Genomic DNA, 24981 nt, shown 5'->3' with positions numbered 1-24981 from the left:
AAGCATGCCTTCCAACATGGCGGCCAATACAAATCACACTACTTTACTGAAAAATCAAAGTGCAATAAAATATCTCCCTTAAATGCGTTTCCTCTCAAATTTCGGGTGTAAGATAATTTTTGTGTGCTCTAACAATTTTTGGCATCAGCAAGATTCCAACTCATTGTTTAAAGGAAGCATTGGTCATGTGACCTCTTAGTGCAAGTGGCCTATTCAAAGTGAGACCATAATCTGCAATTGATACTTCACTGACCTGGTCCTCAAGGCTCTTCCCTCAGAAAATAGAATGTTCTTTTGCTAAGGGGAAGTAAGTAAGTAAGTAAGTAAGTAAGTAAGTAAGTAAGTAAAGACTTTATTTTATGAGGGTTAGCACGAAATAGCCGGGGCTAATAAACTTGTGGCCCTCTAAACCTGGAAAACGGGCAAACCCGGGCAAACCTGGGGAAACCTGGAAACGAGCAAGACGATCTTCCATAGAGGACTCTTCCCCTGAGCTAATATCGCACGTGATCAAATAGTTGATCGAATACTTAAATAGACCATTTTCGACTGAAATCCATACTTGGCTGCGAAGCTTGAAGGAATAAAACAAAAGAAATGTACTATTCATTGCTGAGCCTCAAGATGATTTCTTATGTGTTATTCCCCCAAGCCTCACAGCCAGGAATGAATTTTGATATATAGGAATTGGTCAATTTTTATTCGAGTATGATAATCGGACGCCCTGATCTTTCTTGAAGTAAACGATCTCATTAAATATCCTTACTATTACCTGGAAGTGGAAGGGTTAATCATATAATCCATCTGGATCCCTGGTACCTGAATGCAAAAACGGGTTTTTATTTGAAACTTTACAATTCATGGTGCAAGGAAGGGTAAAAAGCTCAAACAGTGTTTGGTGGAAGGGTCAGCATGACTGCATGAGGCGCTTAGAATTCTGGGTATAAGAATTTTCTAGACCATCCAGACAATGCTCTGAGAAAGATGGCAGAACAAGAAGGTCGCTTACAATTAGTTACGGCGAAACTTTACATGAAGCTCATATCTTAAGAGCAGAATTTGCAGAAGTAGCATGAGCAATCATATTCATATGGCAAAGCGGAAGTGGTTATATTGCTTTGCTTAGATCCTGGGAGTGAAAAGGAAACCTACTTCTTGACTCCTTGTGGAACTGTTTAGAATCGGTAAGTTCGTCTTCGCAAATGTGCAATCACAGAAGTTTGTAAAACAATCTATAATTTTAGTCATTTGATTTTTATTAAAATTTTTTTTTTATGGAATCTTACAGTTCAGGGATCAGACTCGAAGACAAGAAGGCAAAGAGTATTTAAGATTCAAAGTTTTTGCTCTATTAAATTTAAATTATGCGAGGCTCTCTGATGTATCCACTTTTTCCTTCAAATGGTCATATTTAAGATCGCATGTACAATGTATTCTTTGATTTCAAGGATAGAGTTGGAAACAATTGTTGCTCAGTCCTCTACGAATATCACTAAGATACGTTTTTGGTAGCATATACACAGAGCGACGACGACTAAACCGCAGGAGCCGATTAATATTCTTGCACCGCTAAGGACTGACAAGAATTATTTCATTGATACAAATATTAATCTGACATCATTTTGTAACCATCATTGCATTTCGTTGGGCTGGATGCACGGTATTGATGCTCACTGTCCTACTGATATTGTAACAGCCGGCTGTAGCAAATTGCGACTGGTCAAGTCGCTGTACAGACCGAAAGTGATGCCGGAAAATGTAAAATATTTAAATTTAAAATATTTTTTGTGCCCAATCAAGCATTCGAAAAAGTCGTGGAACCGGTTAAGAGTAGTACCCAAGTTCTTGAAAACTTTTACCGCCTCTGGGTATTTTATACATAATGACACGGTTGACATTAGGTCCAAGCGATTGCAATTTTGCGAAATGATGATCGCTACTTTATATCTTGGACTTGGTCCAGTATGTAAAATTAGTTCCTCTGAAAAAAGAATTGACTAAGTGCCCAGTGGACCGGATTTTTCTGGGCGGCAAAAAATAAATAAATAAATAAATAAATAAAAAATAAACCAAACGATCCGATGCTAAAAACAAAACAAAATAAAATGTATATAAATTAAATAAACGTTCTTTCATTGGGACCTCCTAATAATATCTTTTAATGGACTAGGACTTATAATTAATAAGTATGACCTTTTTCATGTAATTTACCGTCCGGGTAGAATCCCTACGGAGAGACTGACCTATAAACAAAAACCGTGAACTGGACGTAGCCTGCAAAGACTTTCGTGAATGACAACCAGCCTCTCTGAAACATTAAGGAGTCGATTATTTGAACGAAGTCTAACTTAGACCGCAGTTTAATAAGTCATTTGACCTCCAGATCCCTTTCTTAGTGGTTTGATTTAAGAAAATAAGCGCTTTTCTTCTCGACGCTATAATAATGAACTTTATTAAAGTCTCATGCCTTATAGCTCAGTTACAGTGTCTAATACTAACTGAATTGCTCATTATATAAATGGTGTTAAGATAAAAGCGTCGGGCAAACTGAAAATGGCAGGCTTACAGAACGCGGTTTGTTAAACACGAACTAAACTCTGTTTAAATATCTGGCCCTTCTCATGTGCTATTAGCTTCTCAAGGGGTGTGGTGGCGGGGGGGAGTTGGTTCAGTGATGCAAACGTACTGGTAAGAATTCTTTTCCAAGACTACTGTTAATATTGCTGTAATAGAACTTGATTTATAAGTTTCTCTTTTTGCTTTAAAATCATTATATTTTTTTGCTTTTAAGTAATAATAAAAGTCAGGAGCCCTGTAAAAGTGTATAAAGGGCCGCTTTGCTTTTAACTTTCTCTAAATCTATCTATTTACATTTCTAAGGAAGGGGATTAATTGTACACAGTGTCAGCTCTTGTCACAGCTCCAATCTAAGATAATGTTCTTTTAAGTTGTATCACTAACGGAGGAAAAAGTGCTGACCCGGCAGTCCTCGGCACGTCATGCATTTTCCGTGCACTTTTGTAAGCGTTTTTCCTTGCTATGTATCATAGAGGAATTAATTAATTAATTAATTAATTAATCTTCTGCAGCTAACTTTGAATTCTCCGCCTGTGCCCAGGCTTTTTCTATTTTTAAAATTGACTCTCATTATTTTTAAAATCAGTTGAGATCAGATTGCATATAATGTAACATATATTTTCTGTTATTTTTCTTTGATGCTACCCAGGATATTTGCAAAGAAATGGCCACAGGTTCATCCCTATCTGCTGCAGATGACGCCTTAAGGACAACAAATGAAAAAGCAAATTTCAGCCGGTTGGCACGGCTCCTGATGCGTGGAGGACACGCACTTTTAAGGGAAGTGTTTGATGCAACCCATCCACCAGCTACGCTTCCAGCTGTACTTGGTAACCCCATAATAAAGAAGCACCTGGAAACTCTGAGAAAAAACCGGGTCCTTTTCTTCCCGGAATGGGAATGTCTTTACAACTCATCCGGGCCAGGAGGGTATGGACAGTCGGCCGATTTTGATATCAGCCTACTTTGTAAATTGCTTCGGGAAATATGCAACCTTACCGCTCCTTCTACCGGATGGGACAACATGCCTAACAGCCATGATTACAGCCTTCAAGCAGACATAGTGAGAATCAGGACTTACCGTAACAGCATATTTAGTCACAACCACTGCATGGAGGTTACTGATGCTAATTTCCAGAAGCTTTGGATTGAAATAAGTGAGGCCTTATTGAGAATTGCTGGCCACTTTGGCAGAGCAAGAAGAGAGGAATGGAAGAAGTCCATCGAAAAGTTTCTCCATGATCCATTTACGCCAGATGCAGAAAAATGTGTTAAAGAACTTCAGTTATGGTACCGTGAGGAGATGGACTTAAAACGTGAGCACGAAAAGCTAAACAAAAAGGTTGAGCAAGGGTTCGAAAATCTTGGGGGAATGGTGAAGCGGATGCAAAGTAATCAACAACAAATCGAAGAGAAATTGATGCGTATTCACAGATTATGTCTTGAACAGTTCACGGCTAGTTCAGGTAAATTGCCCATTGCCCCACAAGTGGAAGGTGCCCACTCACCATCTGAAAGTGTGAAGACACGCATATCTATAGCTCCGAAGCAGCCACCATTGAAAGGTACTTCAATTCTACCCAGGAGTTCAGGAGTGGGGCGTTTAGTACGTAGGTAAGTCCCTACGCCCATTAAGACTCTTGGGGAAGGGAAATGGAGTCTCTTTAAAGGAAGGGAATGGAATACCAAACATGTTTCTTAAATTTGTAGTGGCGAAAAGCAACATTTGCTAAGGAAATAGTCCTAATAATAGTAAATCTAGCTTCTGTACAAAAAATGTACTATAGAGAATAACTTAACCGATCTTTGCCGTGGCCCGCACTAGTATGGGCTCCTGGCATTTTCTGGATTGATCAATCTAAGGTCTTTTGGATCATTTATTTCTTGATGTACAATCTCGTTACGCATTATTTTGTGGAGAAAATTTCCATGATATGCAGACCATTCAAATGTTAGTTACCATTAATTAGCAGTGCCTTCTATGACCGGTGCTAGCCTAACTTGAAAAATTGATGTATCCTTTCATATAACTATTTGAGTTACAATTTGCTGAAATTTCCATTTCACTCTTAGATGGCCCCCTGACGAATGTAAAAACTCCAAAGTAAAACAGATCAAAGTAAGTTTTCCTTGTAATTTAGTTTTTGAAAGAATGATACTTCATCGTGCTCCTTGCTTAGTTTGACTTCAGACAAAGCTATATTTAAGAAAGTGCTATGAACAGCAGCTAGTTCAAGTAGGCCCCATGCAAGGTAATCCAGATTCCAAGAAATCTTTGCTCGTGAAATCCGGAATGCGGACAATTCTTCCTTGTGGAATACAAAATCCAGAAAATATTTGCGTTCGAAATAAGGATTCCTGGGTTCTGGATCCGGAATCAAACTTAAGGATCCGGAATCCTGCTAATAATTTGGATTCAGAATCTAAGTTCCTCTGACAAGAAATCCAGGATTCGGTACCTGGAACCCAGAATCCACCCAAAAAATTGATGCGTATTCACATATTACATATTATTCACAGTTCACGGCTAGTTCAGGTAAATTGCCTATTACCTCACAAGTGGAAGGTGCCCACTCACCATCTGAAAGTGTGAAGACACGCATATCTATAGCTCAAGAGCAGCCACCATTGAAAGGTACTTCAATTCTACCCAGGAGTTCAGGAGTGGGGCGTTTAGTACGTAGGTAAGTCCCTACGCCCATTCAGACTCTTGGGGAAGGGAAATTGTTCTCTTTAAAGGAAGGGAATGGAATACCAAACATGTTTCTTAAGTTTGTAGTGGCGAAAAACAACGTTTGCTAAGGAAATAGTCCTAATGATAGTAAATCTAGCTTCTGTACAAAAGAGGCACTATAGAGAATAACTTAATCTTTGCCGTGGCCCGCACTAGTATGGGTTCCTGGCATTTTCTGGCTTGATCAGTCTAAGGTCTTTTCGATCATTTATTTCTTGATGTACAATCTCGTTAAGCATTTATTGCATTGTTTGGAGAAAATTTCCATGGTATGCGGACCATTCAAATGTTAGTTACCATTAATTAGCAATGCCTTGTACGATCGGTGCTAGCCTAACTTGAAAAATTGATATATTTTCTCATGTATCTATTTGAGTTACAATTTGCTGAAATTTCAATTTCATTCTTAGATGGCCCCCTGACGAATGTGAAAACTGTAAATTAAAACAGATCAAAGTAAGTTTTGCTTGTAATTTAGGTTTTGAAAGAATGATACTTCATCGTGCTCCTTGCTTAGACGAAGCTATATTTAAGAAAGTGCTATGAACAGCAGCTAGTTCAAGTGAGCCCGATGCAAGGTAATCCGGATTCCTGGAAATATTTGCTCGTGGAATCCGAAATTCGGAAAATTCTTCCTTGTGGAATACAAAATCCAGAAAATATTTGCGTTCGAAATCCGGATTCCTGAGCTCTGAAATCCGGAATCAAACTCAAGGATCCGGAATCCCGCTAACAATTTGAATCCAGAATTTAAGTTCCTCTGACAAGAAATCCAGGATTCAGTACCTGGAATCCGGAATCCACAACGTGGAATCTAGAATCCAAGACTATCTTGCATTACCGTACTTGGACAACTTTTGCTCCGCATTGAGCAGGTCCTTCTGTCAGCTTAACAAAGAACGCCAATTAATTTTAAAATTGCCCAAGGATTTCTACAAAAGTTGCAGCATTTTTTAATGATTGTTTGCTGAATGTATTGCAGGTATCCGAAGCTTTTAAGGAGGACGTAGATAAAGAGACGGCAAGCAGGTAGAGTTATTTTTCTATTTTGAAGCAGTGTTAATGACTGCTTGGAGAGTTCTGTCTAAGTCATTTTTTCTTCTAAAAATGAAGCATATCTGTAAACTCGCCCTTGAAGAGACCTTATTCACGATACCCGCTATCTGTGCACGCCCTTTAGGATTGATGTGGTAAAAACAAGGTCACGTGGTATTTTAGGGGGCAAACAAGTGACAAAATTTGCCAAAACGAGTAATCGCGTTTGAGTTTCTTTATTATCTCAAAACAAGAGTCGTGCAAAATGTACAGTTCGAGTTTCGACAAGTTGTACGTCTTTATTTCTTTCTGGAGGACCTTTCCGGTCGCTACTACATCTAAAAGCATGGCAAATCATCATTTCAACCCATAATTTGCTATTATCATCTTTCATAAAAAGTTCTCGTTTGTCTGGTGTCTATAGAATTTACAAACTCGAACGTGATTTTGTGCATCGTTCTTGTAAGCAATCAGCGGTCCACTAGCTGGTGCACATCTGAACGTGTAACTCCGAGTAGTTAGTTCAGTATTAAAAACTTTCGTTATTATTATTAGTATTATTATTTTATTTTATTTTATTTTTTTTTCTTCTTCTTTACAGAATTTTGAAACCAGAGGTGTTAGGTACATACTTGACACGCCCAGGCAATTCAGAGTCCGGAAAAGTAAGTGTTTAGCTCTCTGAATTGGTCCTATCAAACAGCGAAGGGGCGAGAGAGTGGGTGTGGGCAGGAAAATGATGAGCCAGGATCACCCCGAATAGTTAAAATTGAAATGAATTTTTTTCATTGAAATGTTGTTGTTTTTTTTTAAATCGAAATGAACAGGAACTTATGAAATGAAATGACTTGTAAATACATGTAGTGCTTTCACTAATGTATAGTTTTTTTTCTTCTTCAGCGAAATTAATTGTAAAGAGGTTTTAATAGTTAGTTTTGTTATCAATAAAAGAATATTGTTAAATAATGATGATAATGATAATAATAATACTCCCTCGGGTTACTGCTGAACTGATAGCAGCTGAAGACGAAATCTGCACTTTTCATTAATTTTAATCTACTTGTTGACAAACTGGGAATGAAAGATGATTACTCTTCTGGCTGTATTTTTTTTTTCACATAGTTTTCTTTCTTTTTTCTAGTCTTTGTCAATGCGGGACAAGACTGAGGACGGTTCATCACTAATCAGGCACTACAGGATTTCCTTTAAGGAGGTAAGAATTATTCTCATTAGCAGTGTACTATGTTGAAACTTGTGGAGGAGGGAATAAAAAAAGAAAAAAATGAGGAGGGGAGGGGAAACCAGTATTAAAATTGTGAAGGACGGAATAAAAAAATTGAGGAGAGAAAAATAATAGAATTTTAGAGAAGGGAATGAAAAAATTGAGGAGGTAAACGTAGTGTTAAAAAAAGAAAGCTTGCTTTCTTTGACTATTTTAATAGATTCCTTCTAAATCACTGAGTATTTTACACTTACTCTTTGCAATTATTAAAGAGTCATAAAGTGGATTTCTTGTGCCTTAAGAAACGTGTCTGGTTTTATCGCGAGCATTTAATAGTCGCATGTTTCAATTAATCTTTCGTAGGTTTTTTTATTTTTTTGTGTTTTTATAATATTAACTGTCCCTTGGGTCTAGCTGTAGAGGCAATTGTCTGGTTGTTAATTCGCATAATTAACTGACTAACGGCGCGATAACAGGATAAAGTTGTCATATATACTTTACTTTTAAAAAAGTAAGGAGTTGTTGCAAGGGATAACTCGGAGCGTTCCTAACGCGCGTCCAGGAAAAAACAACAGCGCTAAAAAGGCGTTTTTGAGGGTCTTTTAGCGCAGCCGCTGATGCGATCCAGCTTTTCTTGTCAAATGAGTTTGTCAATCAAAGCCGCATAAGTCAGTTGGAATACATGTCCGATAAAACTGGCTATCTTTTGACGCTGGAGTTTTTCCATTTTGTCAATTGGCGATGTCTTAAATAACATTGGTAATAGTAAGACTTTTTTCCTAGCAAAGCGACTGCAAGAAAGATAGGGCTTTCAAAAATTGTACGCCTTATTTTGAACGCATATTAGATCAGGGTAAAAAGAGACCGGGCAAGCCTAGGCAAACGTATTGTGCCTATTGTGTTCTTCCATATGAAAAGAAACGACTATCCACTTAATTATATATGGAGGAAAACCCTATGTTCTCCTGGAAACACTCTCTTTAGACGTTACAACAGATCACACCTCGTTTCCATCTGTAAATAGTTGGAAAGTTTTAAGGTTATATTGTTACGCGGGTAATCTTTTAGAGGACGGGTAGCTTGCAAACCAAACTGAACGCAGGGTTGTCGGAACAGCAACAAGAAGATTTATTCCAAAAATGAACGTAGTTTCCACGAAGTAAAACTCCACAACAGCACTAGTTTAACTCGTTAAACTTACACGGCCTCCGCCAACTTCAATTAACTTGATAAACTTACACGGCCTCCGCCAATAGAAACTCAGAGGAATCGATAGTTTCTTAGTTTGATTTTTGGTGACGTCACCTGCAACCCAAGAATATACGTTTACAATAAGATTCTAGAACTTTCTAAATAGTCTAATTATAGAAAGATTACAAAATATACCGCTTTAGGAACGCTTACGCAAGATCCTAAAATAAACAAACTACGAACTCTCGCGAAGCTTCTAGAAAGTCACGCTAGTCACGCAATACAATCTTTCGTAACATATATAAAGGCCAAGACATCCTCTAATTTCAAAGTACAAAGTACAGTAATCTTCAAGCGTCGAAAGCTCTAGAATTTAACCGCCAACCGTCAAAATTCCATGGAAAAAATTAACCTTCAACCGTAAAAGCTACCACCCCATTAAAATTCTCTGTCCATGGTTGATAAATCAAAGTAATTTTAATGGTAGTGACATTATTCAAAGCAATTCGAACTCCATTAGAATCAAATTATTGTTATCTTTGTTACTTTTAATTGCAAAGGGCGCCCATTTATAGCAGTTTCCGCTGACGGGTTACCCTGGTTAAATAAGCAAAGCCTTCGCAAAACGTAGTTAGTTGAATTAGGCACGATTTTTTAAATACGAATCCGACCCCGGCTAGGCTGGGTACCCCATCCTGGACATCTTTTCATAGAACAAGTCGATTTAGGCTGGGAGGGTAATTACCCGGTCAGGCAGACTGGACAACCCGCCTCAGAAGGTCATGAACACGATCAAATTAGATTGAACGATGTTACGGACAGACGGTCGGGCTACCCCACATAATTGGGTTACCTCACCTACCTGGGGTCCCCCACGTCCATTTTTATCGGGCCTTTGTCATTTTAAGCAATAGAACTCAATAACCATGTTATGACTGCAGTCAAAGCTTTTTTGGTCATTTGTACGTGTCGTCGTTGTTTGGAAGAAGGGGAGAGAAGAGCCACCGTTTCCCTCAAACGGGCCTCCTCTAATTAACTCCTTGACATTTTCTTTTCTTTTTTTTTTCAGGGTATCGGTTACAGTCTGGATTATAAAAAAGGACCTTGGTTTTCTAAAATTTCAAGACTGCTGGGTCATTATTATAAAAACAAGCTACCAAATTCCGAAAACAGACTTCGCTATCCTTATCAGAGCTAATTCTTTTTTGAAATACCAACAATACTATTTTACTTTAATGAGAGTCTCTTGCTAAGGATGCTGAGGTTCTCGTTCAACTACTATGTTATACCGTTTCTAATAAAACCATCCCCACGAGTCATTAAAATCAGGAATATTGGTTGGATTTTGCAAGTGAGCTGTCTTATTTTCTTATCAAGCTCACATTCTTGACAGATAAATGGATGAATAAACAGAAATATCCAAAGGCCGATTTTACCGACTGAGTGCCTGCACTGTGTCAGCGCAGTTCAGGAATCAGCATCGTAAGCAGCATTTTTTAATGCTGGCGATGGTAGCTCTTTTCCTTCGTTGCTATTTTTTTTTTCCAAAACAAAAAGGTTGTTTTTTGAAGTGAATATCTTAATGTTTAAACTATAGGACGTAAACTACAGTGTTTGTGTCTTCTTGAACAAAAACAAAGAAGCAACTCTAGAATCTAATCTAAGGAGTAAGCAATATAGCAAAAGAAGTTGCACAATTTCTCAGTATCTTAATCCAAGCACTTATATAAATCTACACACTGTTGGATATTCCTGTGTAGATAATTTGGGAAAATTTCCAGGCAACTTATCGACAAAGTTTTAATGCAGGTATAGGAGTCATGCAGCGCATCAAGAATTGTGTTACCCTAGCTACTCTGGAAACAGTTTATAAGGGCGTAATTAGTTCAGCCATACTGTTACTGTCACTGTTCTCCATTGTGGGACATGTACACCTGCGTTAAATTATTGAAAGATAAAATACAAAGATTTCAGTCACGTGCTGCTAGAGTTCTCACAGGTGCCAGTTATGATATTCGCTCCGCAGACTTAATTGACTCTCTTTCTTGGCAAACACTTGATGAATATAGACGGCGCTGTGCAAAGTCAATTTTAATGTATAAAATATTAAACTAGAAATACGTGTATCGCAGAACCTCGCGAAGTTCGGGGCAGAGGCCCATAAAATGTCAGGGATGGAAGGGGGAGAGAATTGAAGTAAATTGTGTAGCTTGGGAAGGCGAGTTTCAACATTGGCTCTATGGAAGGTGAGATGTAGTTAATCGCCTTTTGGTTGGAGTAAATTTCAACCCAGTGTTCTTTTATTGAAAAGGATTTTCTGGGATTTAACTGGGGCTGGTGTTGTTAAGGAAGGGTAGCCAATGTTTTATAGGTCCCTTGTTCACCCCATTTGACCCTCCTACATGTGTAATCCGTGATAGTAAAAGAAAATGGGTGTGATAGTGAATAACTGCAGGCGAATATGCAGCTAACACATGCTATCTTTAATGTGTAATAATAATTACTTGTGAAGTGTGTCATTAGTAGTGAGTGAATGAAATGGTAATAGGGAGATAATGCTGCAGTTAAAATAACAAGTAAATGCCTAAATGCCTGATTAAACTGTTTGAATTTCTGAATTTGACCAAAATTAAGTTTTGACCGTTTTAGTACAAGCATGTATCTGCAATAAAGCTCTAGATAGTAATAATCTAACTTGCGTCTGATGATGTCACATTGAAAGGCTCTATTCCTCACTGGCCATCCGTTCCCATTTAAAAACGATCCTTTTGCGGGGAGGAGGGTGGGGGCGGGGAGGAGAGGGGAAGGGCGTCCTTTGTACTTTTGGAAGTTTACAGTACTCGTGACTCGTTATAATTACAGTTTTGTGAGAAACGAAGTTCTTATAAAATATGTTTTTTGGACTCAAACAGCGTATTTTTTTGTGTATGGTTTCTTTAACGTTTCAGCATATTCTTTGTTCCAAACTTTACATAAGAGTAAACAGTTAATATTTCCCGTCTTCCGTTGGGTCTTAAGAGACCTCTCCTGAATGGGAATGGCAAGACTCGGTAGGGATAGCAAATAGTTGTAGGTTGGGTCGATTTAGTTAAGGCGGTATGTCTCTACATCACTGCACACACGATTAACAATGCGGGCTAGAGTGCTTTGTTTTATCCAATGAAAATAAAAGGCTAGCTTGCAACCAAAAACACTATGTTTTGGTCAAATTAAGGATCGCAAAGTGAAATTTTGGAAGCAGTCATCGTAAGTGGCCAAACTTGAGAGGAAATAGCTTAGCAATAAAGTTCTGACTTCACCAGATTCGACGCTCTTAACGCCGGGTCACGCTAACAGCATGAGTATCCATGAGCTGTTAGTTGACGAGGCTCGTCTTACTGGAAAGTTAGCATTCACAATTACTTAAATAATTGCGTACTGGCACTTGTTTACAAACAAACTGAAATTTACACATTCTGGAAAACTTGATTTCTAAACAAGCCCCCTCCCGCGAACTCTTTTAGAGACTCCTTCTGCTTATGAATGGGTAACCAGTCAGGCGTGTGACGTTAGCGTGTCGAAAGGGTTTTGCCTATACCTCTCTTACCCAAGACAAATGCTAAGCTAAGTTATAAGGGATCTTATAAAGCGAAGTCAATGTTGCTCCGCAAACAAGAGTTTGCAAACTATTTCCAAATTTTTCAATATGTACAGTCATTTGATAAAAGCTTTACCTGCTTGCACAACACGACTGGTAAAAAGGAAAGTTGTCGTCAAGCAATTTTATAAATAGAAAGCGGAAAAATAGAACAATGAGCGATGTTTTTCCGCATTACTCTTACTAGTTGTTTATGCAGCCCTTTGAAAGCAATCCACAGTCATTTGACCGGCTGTTTCGTCGTACTCAGGAACAGGAAAGAAAAATAACGTGCTGAAGTGATGAATTCCTACTTTGTCTTAGTTTGCAGCATTTGTATTTGCTTCAGTTGGACTGGTCTGTCGAAGTTGGTTCACAAAGGTAATCACTGATAGAGAGTCTAATAATTACATAAAACCAAAAACTAATTCGACAGTCTTTAGTATCGAATAAAATTTAAGGTAAGGTAGTAGAACATAAACATTATGTTCCTCAAGCTCTATGATGAGTTATAGTACCAGCTCAGTAATTTCTAGAGTTTTGTCTGGCACTGTTCTTCGCTCATGCACCTGTTACGCTTGCACTTAGAGTGTGGGCTACTTGGATAAAACGTAACTTAGACCGCGGGTTAAGATAATTGTTAAGGCAACATTTTTTTTGTAAGTCGTTTATTTTACGCGATCATAAACGAACAATGGATGAGCCAAATTCAAAATAAGCTAGTACAGTTTGTGCAACACTGCCTTAACTCTGTTTAAATAACCGACCCCAGGACAGAAAGCTAAGTAACAGAATACAGTAAAAACAAAGTCGGCTCTTATATAACAGTAAGCAGTAAGAGACACAAAACAAGTTGCATTATTGTTATTAAAAACTAGGCTCTTTGCTAAAGTAAAACATAGTACTACATGTATTTTAGATGAATGCTTAGTTTAATATATGGATCTAGTGGACTGTGTTAAAAGGTCATCAATTAATTCCAGTAGCTAGTTTTGGGTGACATAAATACAGGAAAATTCCTGTATATGCTGCCTACAATGCCTATTTTGAATACACTGTTGGCATTTTACAAGAACCGCACCTGGTCTTTTCGTAGGCTATAAAAAAATAAATAAAAAATAAAAACATTATGATGACATATAATAATAGGATTTTATGGCGATGCATCAATTAAGGCAAAGGCCTCCAGGCTCCAAGCAATCGGAATCTTTCAGCGAACGCATGATCTCAAATAAAATGCCTTTTGACATAAGATAAAAGACAATATATATTTTCAAATTAATTAGTTTCGAATGTTTAAACTCGCATTCTTGATGCAATACTACATTTTTTTTAACTGTAAAAGAGTTTTGAATACTTTCAGGCTATAATTGACCTTAGAGACACTGGAAAGTCGACAGAAAAATAAAACGCTACAGACGTCGGTATGTCTTATTCGTTCAGAAAATTAATAGTTTTTTCGTGGGACCAACAACAATCCCCTTCCCACCCACGCAATTACATTAACGATGAAGCCAAAAAAATAATTACGTAAATCCTTTATTAAGGCCCGGCCGGGGGGGGGGGGGGGGGGAAGGGGTGTATTTGAGAGGGAGGGCTTATTTAATGTAGCAAAAACAATGGTATAAGTATTCCATAAAGAACTAAAATATACGGTGGAAAAGCTAAAGTACAAGAAATCCGAGGTCTGGTACAGGCGAGGATCAAAAACAAATCCGAACTTCCCGTTGTTGAATAAACTATCCTGGGTCAGTCCAAAAGAAGTTTTACAATCGCGATTGATTTATACAGTCTATCATAAATTATTGAAGAAAAATAAGGGGGAGGGGGAGGGGGTTTAAAAGATAGGGGGGATTAAATTTCTTCCCCTAAAAACTGGGGAGCTTGTTAGAGAGAGGGGACTTATGAGGGAGGGGGTGGGGGGCTTAATTAAGTGTATTTACGGTAATGAACACTCACTAGGCCTGAGTTTTTCCGCTTTTATTCAAAAGCTTGCTTAGAAACAGTGGCAAGAGGTAAACTCATCAGGCAGCAAACAAGCATTTAGCAAACTATTTCGTGCTATTCCCGATCTTTAATATTCAGCATGTACAAGGGCCGGTGTATTCTTCCAGTAGCCTCGATCTTGCAGTCTTTTATACGAGAACCTAAAATATCTTTCAAAAGCAATTAAATAACTCAAGCTGGTGTTAAGTGCACGGCAAAAATGATTTAATAAGGATTAGATATCATGTTCTAAAGGAGCAATTTAAATCAACAAAAACAAGAGAAGTGAATAAGCCTTTGTTTGGCCGTTTAAATATTTCTAGTTAGACATGAACCAACAACTCCATTATGGTCGACTGATCATATGTTGTGTCGAGACCTGTTATGGAGCTTTTTATGCATTAAATGTTATTGAAATATTCCAGCGTGCAATTAAAGGACATTTTCAGCTAGTTTAAAGACTGTCCTGTTCAACTGCCGAGGTAGAAATGTAGACATTCTTATAAAAAAAAAAAAAGAAAAAAAAAAAAAGTACGTCACTTGGGGAATACTTACGTCATTAGTCTATTTTCCCTCGCATAAAGGCTCGGGAAGTCAATAAGTATTTTGACAAAACGTGCGTCAAATTTTTTTCCGATCGTAATGTTACTTGTCAACATTTGATTAAACATACTTAAGACCTAACAAAACCATTAGTGATTATATTTGAAAGTGAATTATTAAAGATACGCAATGGCCCAAGTTTTCCGCATTCACAAGAATAATTAAAGAACGAAACTTAGACCAAAACAATTCTGTAGGAAGCGAGATGCGGTGTCAAAGTTTTCCTGCAGTTTATTATAACAATAAGCTCATTCTCGATCTCTTGATTAAAATAAGCAAGGGCCTAGACGTCAACCGGGTATTTTTTATTTAACTTCTTGAATACGAACATAGTTGACACTGCCCGTTATGAATCAATTCACAGTCATGAGGGTCACAATTGAAGACCGTGTTAATTTGCATTAGACATCAAGTTTATTGGTCAATCAATGGTCTTTGAATTGAAAACAAATAAATAAAGCAAAAAGACCCTCTATTATCTAATTCCACGCAGTACAAGTTCCTTTCAAAGGGCTTTAAATAATATACTAGTTTGCTTGACCTTTAGCTAGCATTTTTGTTCTTTTTAGCCTTCAAGGCACATAAATCAAAATTAAGTCTTTTCTGATTGATCTTTAGTCAATTAATTGGTCTGTGTTGAGAGAAGAAGACGCAACACTTGAAACATCCAGCTTCAGTTAACAACATTCATGTGGATCAGGAACGCCGGGGCGCCCTGTGCTTTGGTTGAACCGCGCTTTCTTGTAAAATATCGCAAACGAAGAATTACGCTTGAGTTCTTCTATGTTAGCAGTTAATTTCTTCGTCTCCGCTGCCATTTCGGGTGATTAGAACACAGAACTAACCAAAAAGAAATCAAAATTTCACCGAAAATTCCCACTTTCCACTTTTTGGCAGATTTTAGCAATCTCTACGAACCCTCTAAGAGAGAGAGAGAGAAAGTATATCTATATTGCATGACATTTGCCCTGGTAGTAGGTGGGTTTAACATTTACGGGGAGCTTTCATGTCGTTAAATTAATGACGTCATGGTTTCTTGCAGACGTCAACCCTTGTAAATCAAACAACCACAAGGTGCTCTCCGAGCCTGATCGGGCGGCAGGGTTTATAATAATGGACCAGCCACGCAGCGACAAAGATGAGTTCAACGAGTCAACCGCTTGGTATCGGTTTAATGGCAGTGCTGGCGATCGAATGGCAAACCGTTGCGTTCCTTACAAACACTGTGGTACTGAGGCCACTGGCTGGCTGAACGGTCCTCATCCTTCTAAGAAAGACGGCATTGTTAATCGCACTGTGTGCTTTCGATCAGGGTATGACTGCTGTTTTTGGAGCATCCAAGTGAAAGTTCAAAACTGCAGTGGCTTCTATGTGTATCAACTGAAAAGAAACGTCCCTGGAGCTTACGAAAATTACCGCTATTGCGGTAATGGAAAAGGTAACTGAAAAGTTCACTCTGATATTAATTAAATGCTTATAACTTTTCTTTATTTGGGTAAATCGCCCCATGTAAGGGAATCCAAAATAGTCTTAGATTCTTGATTCCCGGCTGTGGATTCCAGATTTCAGGTACTGGATTCCAGTCAGTGGAACATGGATTCTGGATTCCAATAGTCAGTGGGATTCCGGATTCGTTTAGCTGTATTCCGGATTACAAAGCCCAGGATTCCTGATTTCAAAATAAAAAAATTCCCAGGTAGCAAAAATTTCTCCGATTCCAGAATCCAGATTGCTTATCTTAAGATTGAACTTTAGGAAATGTTACTTATCTTTGACAAAAAAGGCGATTTGGATTAACCGCGACAAAATTTGAGTGACGACGAGGAAGCATTCCATTAGTAACGTTTTGCTGCCATACATCACCCTAGTTGCATGTAACTAAAGCTTTTTGTTCTCTCTTCTAGAGCCTGATCCATGCGACAGGCGATTTTATAAGGTGCTAGATGAAGACGATAGAGCAAGAGGATTCGTCACCGGAAGTGTCATCAAATGTGATTTAGAATCCGAAGATGCAGTGATGTACAACAGGTGGAGTCGGTTTAACGGCTCCGCAGGGGTTGCCATGCCAACCAAATGTGTTGATAAAATGCGGTGTGGAGCGGAGGCTCCCGGATGGCTGCGTGATAAACATCCCAGAGTGAATCAAGGTGTGGTCACACGAAAAGTTTGCTATCACTGGGGCGGTGATTGCTGCTTCTACAAAAATGACATTCAAGTCAAAAACTGTGGTGACTTCTTTGTTTACAAGTTTGAGAAGCCGCCGGCGAGTTATCTGCGGTATTGCGGCAATGGCAAAGGTAATCATATATTGTATATTTAAATGGACTGCGTTACAGTTATAACGAAATCTGTATTGATTACAGTTGTTACCATTGAGATGGGGCGAATTTTTATCAAGGTCAAAATAGTAAAGTCAAACTGATATCAAGTTGATTCAACGTTATTGCTTTATATTTAGGTCCTTCGAAAAGCAGTAATCCTGATACTTGTGAGGCTGAAGTTGAGTCAGTTGATTATGAAGGTAAGATTTAGCGCTGGACCGTGATCACAACGAAGATGGCGTGACTAGAGCGTTCACATTCCTCTATAATTATCATTGTTGTTGTTGTTGACGATAAACGCACGGACTGCATGAGCTACATCTTTCTAGTTTCAGCGCAGAACGGCGGTCTATAGCGGGAGGCGGAGCAGGGGGTCGGGGTTCCGTAGCCCCTCCAAACAAAAATTGGAGCCTCCCCCCCGCCCCCGCCGCCGAAAAACGCCAAAAAACAGTTCAACAGATCTATTTGACAATACCTGTAACATCGGGACTTAAGAGCGCACATTTTCTGCCCTCAGACGACTCTTAACTCCCTAAGAAGCACCCTAAAGCAGGACCACCTGAACAACTGCCTATACTGATGCATGGTCACAAATTGATTACGGAAATACTTGACACTGTGAAGTCAACCTCTTTCCCAGGTTTAGGAGAGAAACCTGGGGACGGGGTTTACTGTGAAGATTGGAGAGACATTTGCCTGTGCCAACAAACGACGCAAAGGGCATTTTGGAAAATCTGAGTAGGGGAATGCGTATAGCTGAGTCTCAAAACATCAGTCCGCCTCCTCTGCCACATGATCACTTTTAACCCACACTTTTAAAAATAGCTATAGGCATTGAAGGAGAGCTTGCGAACAAAAATGTCTGGTTCTTAACACACAGACTGGATGAAGAGTTGATCATGAGTTGTTCACTTAGGTACTGGTGATGACGACTAATACATATACTTTTGGTTTTTAAGTGTATTAACTAATCCTTGCCTGCTACCTTGTGCTGTGAGGAGCTGGCATTTACTGGTGCCTGCTTCGCAGTCTCCTTGGCAATAAAAGGCCTCTGAACTCCGCTTTGACCCTACAGTCTGGTCTGACGGCTATGCCATACTAATGAGCCCTAATACCGCTGTCACTGCCTGGGTGATATAGCTGTGCGCATGCGTTTGGTAGTAGCCAGACCGTGGTTTGCTGTACAAACGTGTGTCACTGGCTTCGAAGTTCGTTTTGTTGTCTTTCGTGATATACATGAAATTTGGTAGAAAATGCATTGTTTGTCTCGTAGAAAACCCTTGTTTAACTGGTGAATACATCGAGCTGTCTGAGCAGGACCGCGCTGCTGGATATTTAGCTACAGGACGTGAAAGATGCGATGGAAGCAAGTTCGCTAAAAAGGAAGCGTGGTATCGCTTTACTGGGAACGCAGGTTGCAGAATGGCTGAGGGATGTGTTCCTGGGAAACACTGCAGCAGTGGAGCTGCAGGCTGGTTGAATGGATCTCATCCTCGAGACGAGGACGAAGGAGCAGTAAACAGAACTGTCTGCTTTCGCTGGAAGGACGACTGCTGCAAGAGGAAGATTCAAATCAAAGTTCGCAAATGTGCCGGGAATTTCTTCCTCTATTTGCTGAAGCGAAATCCATGGAAAAAGGTCTCCTGTAGTTACCGTTACTGTGGCAACGGAGAAGGTAAGGATCGCACAAAATCAAGTAGCCTGCGAGTAAACTCCTCATTCGCCATTTGCCCCTAAAATTTTGCCTAATCGTTGTCTTCAATTTCTCTTGGGACGACTGAAACACCCAGTGGAAATGAAAAACGAATGTTATGCAAAAGTTTGGTGGTGGTGGAGGGGGGAGTTGGTTGGTGCAAACAAGGTGTATCATGGGATATGTGCAAGTGGTTAATTTGGGGGAGACGTGTCCCTTAGGACGCGCTTCGTTTGCCAAAAATGGCCGCTCTTAGGCTAAAAATCAAGTTGTCAAGAATGGTGCTTTCTCGAAAAACTTTTTTTGCTAAGCATTTTAGAGAAGTGCTGACCCATTGATGATTGTTTTTCTTTCAGCATAGAACTAATTAACAAAGCAATAGATTTATGCTTAATATTCTTTGTTTGCATTACAAGTACTTCAAAAGAAGAAATAAAATTGAACACTCATTAAGTTTTTTCCTGGCTCTGTATTTTCAGGGCCACCACACATAAGAAAAGTTCCAACGACAAAAGGTAAGTAAATTGTTGTAGGACAAACAAAAACAGTACAAAAATCGGTTATCCACTTTGGCGAAGTAACCCATTCGTCGTTATATAAAATGTCCCTTACTCGTTAGATTATAATTATTCAGTAAGAAGGAAGCCAGTGCTTTTGATCGCCTTCTACCAGGGAGAGGACAAAGGTGTTGAATTTGCCGGAAGATATTTCGCCGAAAAGCATAGCACTTTACATTGTTAACCTCAAGTTTTCTCTTTCACTACATCAATTTTTAGGGCCTACGCGTACAAAGATAAGAAGCGTTTTTAACTTTAAAGGGGTTAGTTGCTGTCAATTACCTCTCACCCGAGGTACCTGTTTGGTTTATAGTTCCTTCTGGTTTCTGATATAGTCTGCGTAGCAGGCGTCGAAACGAGTAGGGGATTGGGAGGAAGGGAAAAAAGGAAGGCAATTTTTTATGCGGAAAAGATTTTCAAAATAAAAGCATTTTCTCGCTGTCCTAAGCTTTGTTTTTCTCCGTCAATCTTTACGAAAACGCCATTGATAGCGAAAGGTAAGACAAGTGAATTTTGTATATTTTACAAAGGAGTGATGACGCTGCTAAGCAGCTTTTAACATGTTTAAGTTCCTCTGTTTCATTTGTTGTTCCTTTTTTCATAGGGAGGAATCGGGAAGACTTTATTTTGCTAAAAAAAAATAGCACTTTAATTTTTACTGTGAAGTTCTAAAAGTTTTCTTTTTACTGTCATTTTCTTAGGGCCCACCTCTACGAAAGCGCCACCGACGAAAGGTAAAATAAACAAAGTTTTCTCGATATTATATGATGCTGTTCACAGCATCCTTAGTTCAGATAATACATTGTATGCCAGAAAGATTTGTTTTAGCCGTAAAAATGGGGCCGTTTCGGTAAATAAAATACAGTCCTATTTTTTAGTCTTATTTGGCTCATTTATAATCAGGGCCAGTTAATTCCAATTACCTGGGGCTGATTTAGACCCAAGGGCTGAAATGGGCCCAGCGTGGGCTGGAATAACCTTTTGAATGGCCTGTCTTGGCTTCAATTGTGTTCAAATGGCTTCAGGAGGGGCTGAATCAGACTTTGGCCTGTGGGGCTGAATTGACACTTTGGGGCTGAAACAGATCTTTTTAATTTTTGGTGTAATTCCCGTTATGTGTGGGGACGTTATGTGTGGGGAGGCTCAAAGAGAGACGGAAAGCGGACAAAGTAGAAACGATAGTACGGTGACTGGTGTGATGCTACCTATCTTGCAACGTCTTTATTGAGATATCTGAAATGTGATTATTTTTTTCTCCGTTACAGTCTCTGTCAGACCTTCTCAGCCTCACACGCTTCCTCAACAAGGTAATAAAATAGATGTAATGACCAGTTTTCTTTTTCCTCGTCTGCCAATCATATCAAAGGTCCATGAGAAGAAGGGCTGAGCTCAGCCGAACTGGTTCATCTATTACATACTAACCCTAGCCCAACAAACATTAGGATATGCAATGGGAAAATCATCCCAAATTTGGCACTTAGCGTCCGGAGGCTGGGGTCTTCGGTTAATCAACTTTTTAGCTCATACGAGAGAAGCCTCTAGCAGACTCACACGCGGATCGAATGATAGGGAGGGAAGGCTGAAAAACTCGCAGTTATAGCGAATTTTGCTCATGCGTAGATGTATGACTGTCTAAAATGAGATTTTTGCCTTCCTTCGCCTCTCTTCTCTTCGCAATTTTTTACAGCAACTTTTCCTTTACTATTTACAGAAGAAGTTGATGTCAAATGTGGAAAGAATGAAATGTGGATCAGCATTCCGAAATACATTCTTCACGGCCTTGATCGAGAACACCTTCGCCTTGCTGATGAAAAATGTACAGCCACCGAGACGAAAACACACTTCATACTACATACAAATTTGACCGACTGCCACACAAGAAAAACGCACACCAAAAATTTCGTTTGCTACATGAACACGGTATTAGAAATCCCAGTAGCGCCAAATCAGATTATCACACGGGTGCGTGAGGTGGAAATACCATTTAGCTGTTACTACTCAAACATGGGCGTCGTCTCCGCTGTTGGCCTCAAAGTTCAAAGCAAGAAGATCATCTTCTCTAAGAAAGGCTTTGGAAAATTCGTGTTGGAAATGAAAATATTTCCAAACAACAAGTTTATCTCTCCCTACAGGAAGGAAGATTTTCCCATATATGTGCCTCTGAGGAAAGTCTTGTATATTGAAGTCAGTGTAGACTCAAAAGACACCAGGTTGGCCGTTTTGGCAGAGGAGTGCTTTGCTACACCAGATCCTAATCCTAATAAACCGGGATTGAGATATATATTCATCAAGAATGGGTTTGTTAGATCTCTAACACTAATTTACTTATTAACTTACGTAGCAGGCACTGGCTTATTCTAAGTGTTTTTGAAACGGAGAACAAATTGCGCGCTACTGCATCGCCTGTGAAGTAGTGTACGGACAATTAAAGCAGTCCCTTGGGTGGGACATTTAGAGCGACTTGTGATCTTACCCTATTATAAAATTGTGCTACAGCAAGTTTATAAGCTTAAATCAACTTTGTGTGATAACGGCACTTCTCCCTTACTATCAGAGTGACTACCATTTTAACAAAGTGGTCTGCATTGTTCATTTGCCGTTTTTCGTAAAGCAGGAACCACTAGCATAATTAAGCCAGTTAGAAGAATTTTACCTGACTTCTTCCGTTTCCTCACAGTCATCCAAGATTAACGTTGTGTGCATGAGATGTATTTTCTCAGCTTTTGCATTCAAAATCTCTCATCCCTTTTAGGTATGCATGAGTTAGTTTTCTTGCGAACCGAAAGGAAACCCAAATAGAATAAATATTTTGAGTTCACAAGAGTTCTCATTCAATGTGGTTCGGCAGACATCGTCTCCCATTCCTCTATCGTCTCTAACAAGTATTCTAAAATTTTCTGACATTTCTTGCAGGTGCAAGCAAGACGATACTGTCACTTTCATTCAAACAGAAGACAAACAGACTCAGCATTTCAGCATCGAAGCCTTCAGTTTCCTTGGCGATCATCAGTTTGTCTTCATGCATTGCAGAGTCAAGATTTGTAACGCAACAGATCCCCAGTCACGCTGCGCACAGGGATGCCTACAGCAGCGACGTAAGAGATCCCTGTGGACCAACCTTGGGAGAGATGAGGAGTACAGTGTGTCTCATGGACCTTTTATGAGGAAAGATGAAGAAGAACAAGTAAGGGATGTTCAGGATGCTACAGACGACTTACTCAGGAAGGATATCAAAGGTAAAGCATTATAATCAAATACAGTAAATTGCAGTTTATAACCTCTTGGGGTCCCCAGTTATAGGCCCATGTACCTGTAATCAATAAGATGGTACACTCGGTTATAAGCTTGTCTCAAGCCTTTGTTCCAAATGTGTTGAAATGAACTCAAATTCAGATTATTCAAATTCAATTCTGTCAATGATTTTTTTATATTATGACGTTTTGAAGATTGAAAAAACAAAACAAGTGACTGGAAAACGTATTTTGATCAGCACTGCTAGTTTGTCTCGAAACACTTCTCTAATCCATTTATGAGACTCATGAATTCCTCGTGAAACACCTTAGAAGATGTATTAGCCCAGTTCTTATAAGCAGCAGTTTCCTTCAAATCAACTTATGTCCACCATTCTTAGGCTCTTGCAAGCCAGAATGCGACGAATTCGAGAATTCGCCTTAGAAGTAAAAATTGAAATGTTAGAAACACTATTTACACTAATTATAATTCCGTGTTGCAGGTGATGAGAGCAATCCGACTTTGATCATTGCTATGGCCTTGACCAGCGCGATATGTGTGACTGGAATGACATACATGCTGTGGTCAAAGAAAAAACAAACCAAATATGGTTACCGTCCGCTAACACAAACAAAACTTGACTGATACCTTAAGGCACAAGTTTCATCTGAGGCTAATTTTAGTTGCTAAGTTTTACAGAGTGTAAAGAAAGGATTGTAAAGTGAGTTGAATTGGTAATTGTGAGGGGTGGGGTTGACCAGAGTGGGGTGGAGCGGGGAATGCTTTGCATCAGTTTAAATTGCATGTAAGAAAAACAAACAAAAAATACCGACAGTTTTGAGATTATTACTCGTGGCAATCGTCTTCTCATGAATGAATCGTTATGAATAGTAAGTCCTCTTCTTAATTGATAAAGAAAAAGATTGATCGCTAGAGGAATTATTGAACAGTCCTTACAGTAAATAGTTAACGCCCTGCTGAAATTGCTCTTCTCCACCCTACCTAACCATGGACTCTAACCTCTCAAAAGCAAGGGATAAATCCACTAATTATTTTATAAGGGGTCCAAGTTGTGTGCGCAATTTTGCTGGTTAAAATTACAGGATAGTTGTATGCAAGCTAAAACTTCTTCCATCTGGTCTGATAATCTTCCCTTGAAGGGTGAGTACCCTCCCTCAAGACATGAAAAACCCCTGCTTGTAACATTATTTTTAGTGTTTTTATTTTACTTCTGACAAGCTTCTTGTCTACTTCCTCTCAGTGTTATAGTTAATGGCATTTTAATCACAGGATTGGGCATCCTTTTTCCTCGTCAAGCAAGCGCTGAAGGGGTGGTTAGTCAGTTACTCGATCTTTTTCACGAGTCCTCTTACATGTAAAGGTTTGTTTGGCCTTTGGACTTAGTTGTTTTTCAATCGACGGATCAAGTACCCTCTGAACCAAATTAAGTATGGCGGGTCTGCGCGGCCAAACAGCATGCTTCCGCTCGAGTACAGGTGATGCCCCCTCCCCCCCTTTTTTAGATCCCTTTGGTTTTGATCCTTCTCTTTATTTGCCTCGGTTAGCCCTTTCCCTGGAGCTTCGTGAGGTTCTGCGAGGCAATTGTTTTTATGGAGTTTATTGCATTGTATTTATTTATTTGCACCATGCACGGTATATAATTTTACTGACTATTATTGTGTTATTATTGTGTTTATCTCAGATCTATCAATGCTGAATTAAATAAACAACACTTCTTACTGCACAGGCGTAGTGTATCTTGACGTAAACTCCGCCCTTCAAATAGCCTGCGCCACAGACTGCGAAGCAGGCTACAAGCAAATTCCTTGAATCATTGCCTAAATAGCGGAAATTTTTCCAATTTTTTCTCTTTACGATGAGGGGCCCAAACAATTCTTCATTTATTGATTTGACTGATCTCAGCCGTTGGCAACGTCACGATCGAGAAAAGATGTAGAAAAACCTCTACCCCAGTTCTTTACTACAAAGAAACGTGGAATAATTATAGATTAGTACGCCAAATCAATAATATGGCGGTTTGGAAACTGTTTGGTTGTTTTGTTTCGTCTTTTTGTAGCCTTCGAAATTACAAAAACAGCCCAGCATTACGCTTTACCCTGATTTATATGTCTTGTATTTCAAAATCGCGCAAGTCTACTTGCGTTTAGTCGGTTGTAGAGTGTATGAGGGTCATTTAAAAAACGAATGAGTGATA

General features: G+C 39.1%; 3 protein-coding genes across 3 annotated transcripts; all 3 read left to right on the top strand.

Annotated features, from left to right (window-relative positions):
* The first annotated feature begins 3232 nt into the window (after window positions 1-3232).
* On the top strand, window positions 3233-5061 carry LOC140936004 (uncharacterized). Its single transcript, XM_073385586.1, has 2 exons — window positions 3233-4191; window positions 4651-5061. Exons 1-2 carry the CDS (start codon window positions 3242-3244, stop codon window positions 4760-4762), a joined length of 1062 nt encoding a protein of 353 aa, XP_073241687.1. The 5' UTR covers window positions 3233-3241; the 3' UTR covers window positions 4763-5061.
* Window positions 4823-11448, top strand: LOC140934790 (uncharacterized). Its single transcript, XM_073384357.1, has 7 exons — window positions 4823-4829; window positions 5027-5261; window positions 5722-5767; window positions 6294-6340; window positions 6948-7011; window positions 7488-7559; window positions 9829-11448. Exons 1-7 carry the CDS (start codon window positions 4823-4825, stop codon window positions 9955-9957), a joined length of 600 nt encoding a protein of 199 aa, XP_073240458.1. The 3' UTR covers window positions 9958-11448.
* Window positions 11449-12588: 1140 nt separating this feature from the next.
* On the top strand, window positions 12589-24510 carry LOC140933883 (oncoprotein-induced transcript 3 protein-like). The gene is made up of 11 exons (XM_073383549.1): window positions 12589-12756; window positions 16007-16402; window positions 16869-17261; window positions 17423-17485; window positions 18559-18960; window positions 19458-19493; window positions 20237-20269; window positions 20801-20842; window positions 21247-21832; window positions 22449-22771; window positions 23269-24510. The coding sequence occupies exons 1-11, from the start codon at window positions 12678-12680 to the stop codon at window positions 23409-23411; spliced, it is 2496 nt and encodes an 831-aa protein (XP_073239650.1). The 5' UTR covers window positions 12589-12677; the 3' UTR covers window positions 23412-24510.
* The last annotated feature ends 471 nt before the right edge of the window (window positions 24511-24981 follow it).

This window comes from Porites lutea, chromosome 4 (assembly GCF_958299795.1).
Source record: "Porites lutea chromosome 4, jaPorLute2.1, whole genome shotgun sequence".
Taxonomy (NCBI): domain Eukaryota; kingdom Metazoa; phylum Cnidaria; class Anthozoa; order Scleractinia; family Poritidae; genus Porites; species Porites lutea.
This window is presented reverse-complemented; position numbering and strand designations above follow the sequence as displayed.

Coding starts and splice junctions, on each gene's coding strand:
- LOC140933883 (XM_073383549.1), top strand. CDS start 12,678: ATGAATTCCTACTTTGTCTTAGTTTGCAGCATTTGTATTTGCTTCAGT. Junction 17,262..17,422: donor GTATTGCGGCAATGGCAAAG/GTAATCATATAT, acceptor CTTTATATTTAG/GTCCTTCGAAAAGCAGTAAT. Junction 20,270..20,800: donor GAAAGCGCCACCGACGAAAG/GTAAAATAAACA, acceptor TCTCCGTTACAG/TCTCTGTCAGACCTTCTCAG.
- LOC140936004 (XM_073385586.1), top strand. CDS start 3,242: ATGGCCACAGGTTCATCCCTATCTGCTGCAGATGACGCCTTAAGGACA. Junction 4,192..4,650: donor GTGGGGCGTTTAGTACGTAG/GTAAGTCCCTAC, acceptor TTTCACTCTTAG/ATGGCCCCCTGACGAATGTA.
- LOC140934790 (XM_073384357.1), top strand. Junction 5,768..6,293: donor GTAAATTAAAACAGATCAAA/GTAAGTTTTGCT, acceptor AATGTATTGCAG/GTATCCGAAGCTTTTAAGGA. Junction 6,341..6,947: donor GATAAAGAGACGGCAAGCAG/GTAGAGTTATTT, acceptor TCTTCTTTACAG/AATTTTGAAACCAGAGGTGT.